This window comes from Phyllopteryx taeniolatus, chromosome 23 (genome assembly GCF_024500385.1).
Source record: "Phyllopteryx taeniolatus isolate TA_2022b chromosome 23, UOR_Ptae_1.2, whole genome shotgun sequence".
Taxonomy (NCBI): domain Eukaryota; kingdom Metazoa; phylum Chordata; class Actinopteri; order Syngnathiformes; family Syngnathidae; genus Phyllopteryx; species Phyllopteryx taeniolatus.
In genome coordinates this window covers 1,939,244-1,950,651 of record NC_084524.1, presented here as the reverse complement: position 1 = coordinate 1,950,651, position 11,408 = coordinate 1,939,244, and the positions used below count along the sequence as shown (strand labels likewise).

Here is an 11,408-nt window from a genome sequence, read left to right as displayed (position 1 = left end):
TTTTTGTTTTTTTTTTACTTTTTCAAAAATATTATATTTCAACTTCATTCTTGTAAAATGACGACTTCATTCAGTTTGGCCCTAATACTTCTAATGTGTCTGAGCACCATTTCAATAAACACAAAACGCATCCATGATGTCATCCCGTTGGATTTTAAATCGATTTGGCACAATCAGAAAGCAAAAGTCATCAAAATGGAAATAAAAAGTCAAGTCGTGTTAACAATTCAACTAAGGAAGGAGCCCGGAGCAAGCTCAATAAATAATTCGGTAGCAGGAGTTTGGGGCTCACTTGTCGGTCGATGGGGGCGCGTCGAGGTCCGAGCGGCCCTCCGCTCGGTCCTCTCGTCCATCTTCTCGGGGGTCGTCGCCTCCCGGGTCCCGAGCCACGGCCTTGGCTCCTTTCCTCGGAGGCAGCACGGAGAAGAAGGCGTCCCGCCAGCTGCCTTGCTCCACGTACGCCAGGATGATCTCGAACACTGTCGGGGAACAAACACCACACCCTCAACAAAAGGCCACACAGTCCGACGGAGGGGGGAATAAAGTAAAAAAACTACTGTGACCAGGATGAAGGCCAAATATTTGGAGAAAAATGTTTTCAATGTTATGAGATTAAAGACATGCTGTTATCACGAGGAAAGAATGTAATAATAGTGAGAATATTAGGAGAAGCGTCGCAGTACCGTGGTTGACGGCTAGAACTTTGCGACTGTTCATCTGGACAAAGCTGCTGAGGGGAAGCTGGGCGTGGCAGATCCCCTGATCCTGGGCCCGCTCCAAGGTGACACCCTGAAAAGTCCGCATGGAGAAAGAAATGAAGGTGGGAAGGAAGGAGCGCCTTGAGGAACACCGTGGACATTTTCGGAGGCAGCTTTCAGGCGTTTGGAGCGCAGACCTTGTGGTGGTTGTGGTCCACCAGCCCGCCGATCACATACGCCTTTTTGTGGTCCAGTTCAGTCAGCACGTTGGGGGAGTCCGACGTCAGGTAGACCACATCCTCCTTGGCCAGCACTTCGCTGTAGTGCTCCAATTTAATGCTGATATCCTGCAAAAACAAACACACACTTGGGACTTTTTCACATGAAATGTACTTCTTTTTTCTTCCTTTTTTGCAATCTTACCATTTTATTCTTGTAAAAATATTTTTGTGCCCTCTAATAGGTCTTTTTCTCTCAAAATTTTAATTGTTTTCTCAGAATATTGTGACTTAATTCTTTCAATATTTTCATTATATTGTTTGATGGTTGCACTTTTTCATGTAATATTACAACTAAAGTGTGTGATAAAGAAAAAGTGCACTCACCTTCCAGTTGATCCATCCTTTATCTTTTTCATCCATACTCTGTTTAAGTTGTCCACCAAGGCTTGTCAGGTAAAACTGGACGAAAGGGACACACATAAGCTTTGGCTTTCCCTGCCCGTAGTCTCCATTTGAATCAAAAATGTCATTACGACTGATGCGTTCAGTGTGGTGTGTTTTTCCTCGTTTGCAGCTGTACTGATTTGGAGTAGAAAACTTAGAGAAACGCACTGGCTTGTTTTCATGCTGCCCGTAGTCTCCTCATGAATAAGATGGGCCGTTCCAACTCATGTATTCAGCTCGGCGTGTTTTTTGTGGATTACCGCAGTACTACTTTGAAGTGGAAAATAGAATACCCCAGCGCCAGCGGCCCCAATTTCTCTCTGCCCATAATCTCCTCTTAAATAAGAATTATTGTTACAGCTGAGCGGTTCAGTGTGACAGGTTTTTCATAGATTCTAGAACTATTATTCTGCTATCTCAAAGCGGAAAACCAATCAGCCAAAACACACTGGCTCATTTTAGCGCTGCCCGTAGTCTCCATTTTAATAAAATGTCATACCGACCAATGCATTCAGTGAGGTGTGTTTTCCGAAATTTGAAGCTGTACTGATTTGAAGTGAAAAACAAATCGTCCCAAATGCACTAGCTTTTCCCTCTGCCCGTAGTCTCCTCATGAATAACATGCATTATTCCAACTGATGAGTTGAATGCAGCATGTTTTCCATAGATTCCTGCAGTACTATTTTGAAGTGGAAAATCGATCGCCGCCCCAAAAGTGTTGGTCTGTTTATTGAGTGCCCACAATCTCTTCCTGAATAAAATGCGCAGACGTCAGTGGCGACCCACCTGGACTGGTCGCGAGGCTCGTCTGTTTTCAGCATAGCACCTCTGGATCTGCTTGTGAAGCTTGTGCACATCCTGAGGAGAAGCGAATACGTGAGAACCGGGAAGCAAATGTTGGACTTGGGACTTCCCAGATGCGTTTGACCTTGGTCAACATGAGGTCGTCAAAACTGCAGTCCACCACCAGCCTGAGCGAGGCGGGCGTGACCTCCCGCCGCAGTCGCTTCCTGGCCCTGCTTTGGTCTTCGCCCTCGTTCTCCTGACGGTCGATTTGCCTTTGCAGGCGGCGCTGCTGCTTCCTGTCCTTGCGCCTCTGCCTGCATCGCGACACATTTGCAGTCAATCAGGCAGTCACAGGTCTTCTATGCAATAAAATGGAAATATTCTGTCACATTATTCCTGTGAATAAATATTCTTGTTAGATTACAACTTGATTCTTGCATAAATGTAATATTCAATCATAAGGTACATTTTATTTCCAAATAAGTCAAGTTTTTTCCTGTTCTTTTTTTTACTGTTTTAAAACGTGTTTTTCTCAATACAAATTTATCCTCACAAAATTTTGATTTTCTTTTTTCCTTATTACACTGCAACTTATTCCTTTGAATTGTTTTCCTTCTGAATATTATGACTTTATTCTTAAATTTGTTTTCACATTACATAATTACTTTCTCCTAAAAATCACATTTGTTTCTTCATATTATGACTTTAATAAAATGAAGATTTTTCTTCTTGCTACATTGTGACTTTTTTCTTGGAATATTACGGCTTTAGTCTCATAATATTTTCTCCCCTCTCTATTTACCACTTGGACTATGGTCTTGATGGATGGATGCAATGTGACAAATTAGTTGAGTTCTTGTTTTAGTATGACCTTATTGGTGTAAAATTACTTTTCCTCGCAATATTGCAATTTTGTTTCAGCACAAAATGTGTGTATTTTTCCCACTTCCAACGCTCGTCTTTTTTTTGGGGGGGGGGGAATGAAACGTTATATGATGAATTTCCATCTTACTTTCTCAGATCCCTCTCCTCCTCCCATTTCTGCTGCTTTAGAAGCTTCTTCTTTTGCCTTTTGGACAAAGGTTGCTTCTCGGTGGCTTCTCCGTCTTCGCTGTCGCCATCCACTGTTTTAATAGTATTATTATTGTGACTATTATTATTTAGAAGTTTGTTGTCATCGCCCTTAACGCTGTCGTCATCTTCCATTTGTTAATTTGGACGTCCTGTCGATAAAAGGGGCAACGTAAACCGACTCACTACTGTTATTATTATTTATTATAACACCCCTCAAAAAGAAAAAACAAGTTTAAATGCAAATGAACGTCAAATACAGGATTTTAATTAAAAGTAAAATGCCAATCAAGTGAAAACAGGAATGTCAACGTCGAGCTGAATTCCCACATGGCGGCGCTTATTGGTGACGTAATTTAAGCGCGCCTGGTGCGTTCAAACGTCTCCGTTTAACGCATAATCGACCGTCGACGAGCTATCAGACATTATTTAATGGCCATTTCCTAATACAGAGTGGGCCAAAGGTAGGTATGTACTTTAAACATTTTTCTTTTGACTACATTTATACGTTTTTTTTTTACAACTAGATCTATTCAACACAACAACGTTTCTCGTTAATTTAAAAAAAAAACGGCTTCAAGGCAGGTTTAGCGTCTTCAAATGGGGCCTCTGGGTTTGGGTTTGCAGTTAGCGATTCAAGTCATGGTTGGAAGCCAGGGTTAGGGTTTTAACTTGGGGTTAAGGTTTCAAAATGGGGTTTCAAGACCAGTGTTAAGGTTTAAAGTCCCGTTGTGTGTTTGTGTGTTGGACTGCTTGCCTGTGAGCCCCTTCCTTCCTTCCTTCCTTCCTTCATGTCATACCTTAATTGTTTCCTCCCATGCATCCATCCTCCCTTTCATCCTTCTTCCCTTCCTTTCTTTAATTCTTTCACCCATACTTCCTTCTTCCATCGTTCCTTCCTTTTATTCACCCTTCCCTCCTAACTTTCATCTTTTCGCTTTCCCTTCCTCACTCCTTTCCTTAATTCCTTCCTTTTCCTACATCCTCCAGTGCATCCTTCCTTTCTTACTCCTCAGTGTCCTTCTTTCCATGCCATTCTTCATTTTTCTGTACATCCCTTCTTCCTCCCCTTCCTTCCTTTCTCCTTTCCTTCCTTCCTCCCTTCCCTTAATCCTTCCTCCTCCTTAGCTTCTTGCATTTCTCCCTTCCTTTCATACCATACTTGTTTCCTTGCTTCCTCGTTCCCTAAATTTCCATGTTAGTGTTTGGAAAGTGAATGAAGTGAGCACACGCCAGGAGTCATTGCGCAGTAAGAAGGAATGGAAAGGATGAAGTGTTGCTGAGTCAGCGAGGCGGCGGCCAACTTCAACACAACGCGCTCACGCTCGCTTTACACAATCGGCTTGTATGTACTGGACTGTTGCCATGGCGATAGACCCCATTAGGAGAAACCCAAAGGTTTATGTTCAAATACAAAACAAAAATAATCATCATATTCTGATTGAGAAAAATATTTTGTCATGCAATTTTGCTATTGGCTTTGAGGAGTTTTGATTTGTGAGCATAGCAAAAGCTTCAAATGTACTTTTGGATGCTTTTGCCATGTGTCACCTTTTAGGCGCTTTAACCCCTCCCTCAAAAAAAATCTTTGTTTTGTTGCTAATAGCAAACAGATGTTGCTGATGCATCCTTTTATATTTAGACACGATTGTCCCAGTCCCTCTAAAATGTTCCCTTTCCATTTATGGTGCGGGTGCCTATAAGTCTTCCAGTTAGATAAGAAATGACCCCATCGGGACTTTTTGGGGGTTGCCAAATGCCTGACCCCCAGCCCAGAATGGAAAAATTCCACTACTTCCCATTTACTGTACTGCATATACCAGATGCTCGGTGAGAAGAGTGATAAGGAATGTTGTTATTCTCTAGAAAAGGTTTTCTTTCGATGCGTCACCCTCCACAGATCAACGACTGTGTTCAAGATAAACTCGCACCGTTTGTATTTTTATTTTTTTGAAAGCAATTATAAATAGTTGTCACTCAGCATGCACGCACGATGTCGAGAATTAAGGTGGAATTCGAAGCTTTAATGTTATACATGGAAAAAATAGATGATGATAAAGTATTAGTAATATTTTACATTGCTACGTCACAGTGGTGTCTAATGATTGACATGTAAAAAAAAAAAAAAAAAAAAGACCAAAACAAATCTAAATCAATGATGCCCATTGTTTTCCCTATTCCCACAAATCGGGCCGTAGTCATCCTAAAAGTAGTTTTACAAAATACTTGTCATATTTATGTCATTGATCACATTGAGTGTTTCACTTTCTCCTTGTGAGGACAGTTCCTGCATACCAGAGGGATTTGTGTGTGTGTGTGTGTTTTAGTGGCGAGGAGAAAACACTGAAGTGACTTTTTTCCACACACCAGACAGAACGAGTGGGCGGATGTGTCAAGTGTATGAAAAGGAAGCCTTTCCAGACAGTGCCAAATGACATCATCATCACAAATAACCTCTGTGTGCGCAAGGGGGGGGGCAGGCTTTAGACCCGACCGCAACTTACTGCGTGTGTGTGTGTGTTCAAACCCTATAAAAGCAAAGGAACTCCTCGGGTCATTTACATTCAAGCAGCAGCCACAGCAAACGAGATAGCTTGGACGGCGTTGACAAGGTAGGAACCTTTCGCTAATTGTCTGCAAGCTACGTATAACTAAGCCTGTCGTTTATTTTGCGACGCTCGTCCAGTAAGGCAATCATAATAGAAGGTTTTCTATTTGTGAACATTTTAGCAGGGAAAAAGTTGTAATGGTGGCAGGAAAATCTATTTCATTATTTTTATTTTTTTTTGCATTATTATACTTTTATTTTTGATTTACTTTTATTTAGTCATTGTCAGGTTGGAATTGTGTCAGGAAAAAGTCATATTTTTAGAGAGAATAACGTCAGACTTTCTAAAGAAATAAATAGTCATATTATGAGAATTGCATTGCTGGGACATAAAGTCACAAAAAATGTCTTAATGCTAAGTGGAAAGTTGTAATGTCACGAGAAAAGTTATATTCTTGCAAGAAAAGGTCGTCATGTAAGGGGAAACGGAATTGTCGTATTGTTATAGGAATAAAATGACAATGTCACAGAAAAAAATCATAATGTTACAAGAAATGTACTGTCACCAGACAAGTTATATTGCTATGAGGAAAAAAACTCATGTCGTAAAAAAAAGTTGGAAAGTTAGAAGAAAAAGTCAATGTTATGAAAAAAAAATCAGAATCAGAAGTCGTAAAGTTGAGCGAAACAGTCATATTATTAAAAAAAAAATCCCAAACATAATGGGAAAAGTTGCAATGTTATGTGAAAAGTCGTTTTGTCACGTGAATGTGACAAGAAAAAACACTTTGTTGCTTAATGCTATGATAAAATGTCATAAACGTTACGAGAAAAAGAAAATGTCATGTTACAAGACCAGCCATATTATTACAGGGGGAAAAAACATTTGAGAAAAAAGTCCAAATATTACAAGAAGTAAAGTTGTCATTTGCTTCCAATAAATGAAGTCATTATGTTCAAATGTGAACTTTTCCAAGCCTCTGTTTGGACTGGATGTTTGCGCAACGCCGGCGCCGACTCGTTGCGCAAACACGACCCGAGTCAAAGGTCGTCGGCCAAAAAGCGCTGGTGTGCCGCCTCGCGTGGCAAACCGGTGTGAACGCAAATACAAATAAACTCTTATTTTTTGAAAAGAGTTGTAATTTTAGAAAAAAATACTGAAATGTTATCAGAATAAAATCATATTGCTTTGAAACAAGTCCTAATATTACAAGGACAAACAGTTGCATTGTAATGTGAATAAGTTCCTAATTTCATTTATTTGTTTTAGAAAAAAAGTCAGAATTTTATGAGAATAAAATCCGACTTTTATTTATTTAGCATAAACTCCATTTTTGGGTGGGGGAACATAAGTCGAGGAAAAAAAATTAGCTTGTAACATTAAGAGGATAATGTCGTAAATGTATATTGCGAGAAAAAAAATGTAATGTGACGAGACTAAAGTTCCAACAATAAAGCGGTGATGTTTTCGTCAACAGGATGTTTAGCAGGTACTTTTCCGTTGTGCTGTTGCTGGCCGCGAGCGGAGGGGCGCTGGGCTCTCTGCAGGACAAACAGAGCGACTTCGGCTTGAGGCTCTTCGCCCGCTTGGCCGCAGCCTCGGCGGACCGCAACGTGATTTTCTCCCCGTACGGCGTTTCTTCCGTCCTGGCGATGGCGCAACTCGGAGCGGCGGGGAACACTCGCAAGGCCATGACCGCCGCGATGGGATTTTCCCTGCAAGGTGACGACGATATGTGCGTCGTATGACCACGGAGACGCGCTTGCTCGTATCGTTGTGACTAGCTACTCGCCTCCTATGATCAAAAATGATCCAAATATTTGTTCGGAATTGCTGGGAAAATTCAAGAATGAGTCAAAAGGGCAGGGGAAAAAAGTCAAAATTTGACAAAATACAGTTACCATTTTGCTAGAAAAAGTCAGCATTTTACGAGTATAAAGAAAGTAGTAATTTTTACGAAAGAAAATGTGAATATTACAAGGGGAAAAAAAGTGCATTTTTTAAGTCTGAATTTACAAGAAAAAAGTCAATTTTACTTTTAAAAAGTCTGTATATGAGGACAAAGTAATTTCTCAAGTAAAAAGTCAGGATTTGACAAACAGGTTTTAATTTTACTAAAGAAATCTCTTAATATAATGAGAAAATGTCACTAAAAACTAAAAAATGCAAATTTTACAAAAACAAGTCAAAACTAACAATCTTTTTTTTTTTTAAGTATAAATTCTGAATATTACAAGAATAGAAGTCTGAATTTTACAAGAACAAAGTCAAAATAAGGCTGAATATTAAAACAAAAATGCACATTTTGCAGAGGGGAAAGCAAACCCCGCAGAATTTTACACAGAAAACAAATCTTAACGTTACGAGGAAAAGTTTTTACTGTTACAAGAAAGAAATTGTAAGTTGACACATTTTTTCCCCATGTTGCTGAAAGTATTAGCGACGGCATCTACAGTTTGAAGCCTATTGCAAATGCTTACGCGGCGCTTTAATAAAAATATTTCCCGCAGAGCGAGGAATGTCTCGCCAACAGCACCTCCTGCAGCGCGACCTCCACGCCGAGGACGGCTTGGAGATGGCTAGCGGGGTCATGGTGGAGAGGAAGCTGAGCCTGGGCAAAGGATACCGCCGGGCGCTGTCCAAGGCCTTCAGGAGCCACCCGCACCAAGTGGACTTCAGCAGGCCCCAGCAGGCGCTGGACGTCATCAACGCCTGGGTCTCGGACCACACCGCCGGTAACCCAAAAGCCACAGTTTTACAGTGCCCCAGAAAAGTCGCAATATTACATGCAAAAGTCCCAACAAAGTCAAGATTTGCCCGAGAAAAGTCGTGGAGGAAATTCAGTATTGCAACGAGACAACTGTAATGTTACGAGAGTAAAGCCATATTTTTTTGCCCGACAAAAGAAGTCGGAACATGACGACTTTAAAAAGTCGCACTGTTTACGAGAACGAGGGGCAGTCCGAAAGTGTTGACATTTTGTGGAACAGTCGTAAATTATTTTACAAAGGTTACGAGAATAAAGTTTTCATTTTAAGGAAGAAAACAACAACAAAATTGGAATGCTACGAGAATAATCATACTTTTTTCCTTGTACCCCCGCCAAAAATGATCTTCAGTCTTGTAATTTTCCTTTTCACGTTTTGAGCGCGGCCGCTGTTGCTTTTTTCCCAGGCGCCATCCCCGAGTTCTTGGCGCGGGGATCTCTGAGCGACGAGACGCGCCTGGTGCTCCTCAACGCGCTCCACTTCCAGGGACTCTGGAAGGTGCCCTTCGACCCCAAGCTGACGCACGAGAGGATGTTCCACTGCGCCAACGGCAGCGCTGTGCCCGTTCCAATGATGACGCTCATCAACCGTTTCAACTACGGTAGCGTCAAAATAACACTCACGCATCTAGTTAAGTACAGTAGCTAAATTGTTGTACTTCTTGGTCTAAACTCTCCTTTGACTGCGTCCACAGGGGAGTTTGTGACCGCCAGCGGCGTGGACTATGACGTCGTGGAGGTCCCGTACGAGAGCGACTCGCTGAGCATGCTCCTGGTGTCGCCCTTCGAAGCCGACGTGCCGCTGAGCGCGCTCGGCGGCGACCTGAGCGGCCAGAGGATCCGGCAGTGGCGAGCCGCGCTCAGGAGCGTTCGGCGGCAGCTAACCATGCCCAGGTAAGGAATCCCGCCGCATATAATATTCCGTACTGGGAGACCGAAGTTGTCATTTTACGGGAACCAAGTCGGAACGGTCCCGTAATAGCGTCACGGGGGGAAAAAGCCAGAACATTATGAGATTAAAGTCTTGAAATGAAAAAAAAAAATCACAAAATGAAGAGACTAAAGTTGTAATTTTACGTCGCTAAATCTTTTGGGCCGTTTAGGCGAGAATAGCATGAAGCAGCGTTTGTTGGCGTTTTCAGGTTTACTCTGAACTCGGAAGTCAACTTGAAGGCTGCGCTCACCGAAGTGGGCCTGGCCAACATCTTCAGTCCGGCCACGGCCGACTTCAGCCACATTACCAGTGAGTACAACAACAAACGCATTTATTTCAGATGGTTGCAATTCATTGGGGCGCGGCATCTAACCACCTATTTGAGGAACTACAGCGTTTTTTAATGTCGGGTTTCTTGCCTTCAGCCGACGAGAGGCTTTGGGTGTCCAAGGTCCTGCAGACGGTCAAGTTTGAGGTCAACGAGCGAGGAACGAAGGGAGCGGCGGCAACGGGTAAGGCGGGTGCTCGACTGCAGATGGGCGAGGCCTCCATTTGAATACATTGAAAAACGCGCACAACATGGCGGTGCAACCGCATAGCAGTGGAACGCTCTCATTGGACTGAAAAAGATGGCAACATTATGAAAATAAAGTTTCAATTTTTACGTTAAAAAAAAGTGGCCAACGTTACTGGGTTAGAGGTTGGGGGGAACATGGTTACATTACTAGAATAAACAGATTTTTTTTTTTTAATGGGAAATAGTGGTAATATTACAATAAGAATGTCATAATTTTAGCTGGGGGAAAAAAGTGGAAAGTTAATGAGGAAAAAAAGTTGTAATTTTGCGTGAAAAAGTGGTAACAAGTACGAGACTAAAGTTGTTATTTTATGTGAGAAAACGTGATAAGACTATGAGAATAAAGTCATAATTTGATGTGACAAAATCATTACTTTACGAGAATAAAGTCCTAATATGAGATAGTCAAGAGTGGTGTGCAAAGGGCGGGTCCTGACCGCATTTGTGTGTCTTTTCAGCCGCGGTGATGTTTTCCCGAATGGCAGTGGAGGAGTTGACTTTGGATCGGCCTTTTGTCTTCTTGATCCAGCACAAACGCACGGGGGCCATTTTGTTCATGGGCCAGTTCAGTCATCCCGCTTGAGAAGCCAGCACGACTTCCGCCGTATCCGACCGACGACGACTCGACACCACATGACAACTTTTCAAAACTAGGACTTGACAGACATGACACTGATGCACTTCCTCTTTCTGCTCGTTTTCACTCAGTCTTGTTGCCATGCTACGTCTGTATTTATATTGTATTTATTAAAAGATATATATATTGTTTTAACTTCTTTCTTTGTGAATGTTGAAAAAGGTGTCCGTCATCAAAGTTACAGCCTCAAGGCGAATTTTTTTTTGCCAGAAAAGTCCCTTGATGTGAAAAAAAAGCGGTAACATGATCAAGTTAAAAGTAAAAAAAAAGTCATAATATTTTGAGAATGAAGTAATTATGTTAAGTTTAAAAAGTAACATTTTGAGAATAAAATTGCAATTTCATGTGGGAAAAAAGTGGTAGCATTATCAAGTTGTACTTTAACATTACAATATTTTAATAGTCATATATAAAATTTTTTAAGTAACATGAATGGAGTCATAATTTTCTGTAAAAAAAAAAAAAAAAAAAGCAAATTACGAGTAAAATTTTAATTTTATGTTTGAAAAAGTGGTGACAGAAGAATAAAGTTGAAATTTTTCGACACAAAAAATGCTAACATTACGAGAAGAAGCTTGTAATGTTATACTTAAAAGTGAATAGTCATAATTTTACATTTTATAAAAAGTGGTAACATGAGAAAGTCACACTTTCACTTGACAAAAAAAATTGCAAAATTATGTGACTAAAGTTATAATTTTATGTTGAAAAATGGTAACATACA

The 11,408-nt window shown here is 41.1% G+C and overlaps 2 protein-coding genes across 3 annotated transcripts; one reads left to right on the top strand and one right to left on the bottom strand.

The window, feature by feature from the left end:
- Nucleotides 1–132: 132 nt before the first annotated feature.
- On the bottom strand, nucleotides 133–3,553 carry trmt10a (tRNA methyltransferase 10A). Its single transcript, XM_061763079.1, has 7 exons — nucleotides 3,162–3,553; nucleotides 2,292–2,463; nucleotides 2,150–2,221; nucleotides 1,304–1,378; nucleotides 896–1,045; nucleotides 684–789; nucleotides 133–479 (listed from the first exon to the last, which is right to left on the bottom strand). The coding sequence occupies exons 1-7, from the start codon at nucleotides 3,353–3,355 to the stop codon at nucleotides 289–291; spliced, it is 960 nt and encodes a 319-aa protein (XP_061619063.1). The 5' UTR covers nucleotides 3,356–3,553; the 3' UTR covers nucleotides 133–288.
- An 11-nt stretch (nucleotides 3,554–3,564) lies between these two features.
- Nucleotides 3,565–10,813, top strand: serpine1 (serpin peptidase inhibitor, clade E (nexin, plasminogen activator inhibitor type 1), member 1). Of its 2 annotated transcripts, none has more exons than XM_061763072.1 (8): nucleotides 3,565–3,688; nucleotides 7,247–7,491; nucleotides 8,280–8,504; nucleotides 8,944–9,138; nucleotides 9,232–9,430; nucleotides 9,679–9,779; nucleotides 9,896–9,982; nucleotides 10,506–10,813. In XM_061763072.1, exons 2-8 carry the CDS (start codon nucleotides 7,248–7,250, stop codon nucleotides 10,628–10,630), a joined length of 1,176 nt encoding a protein of 391 aa, XP_061619056.1. In that variant the 5' UTR covers nucleotides 3,565–3,688; nucleotide 7,247; the 3' UTR covers nucleotides 10,631–10,813. The 2 variants fall into 2 exon arrangements, with proteins under 2 accessions (XP_061619056.1, XP_061619055.1); XM_061763071.1 differs by lacking the exon at nucleotides 3,565–3,688 and adding an exon at nucleotides 5,676–5,832.
- The last annotated feature ends 595 nt before the right edge of the window (nucleotides 10,814–11,408 follow it).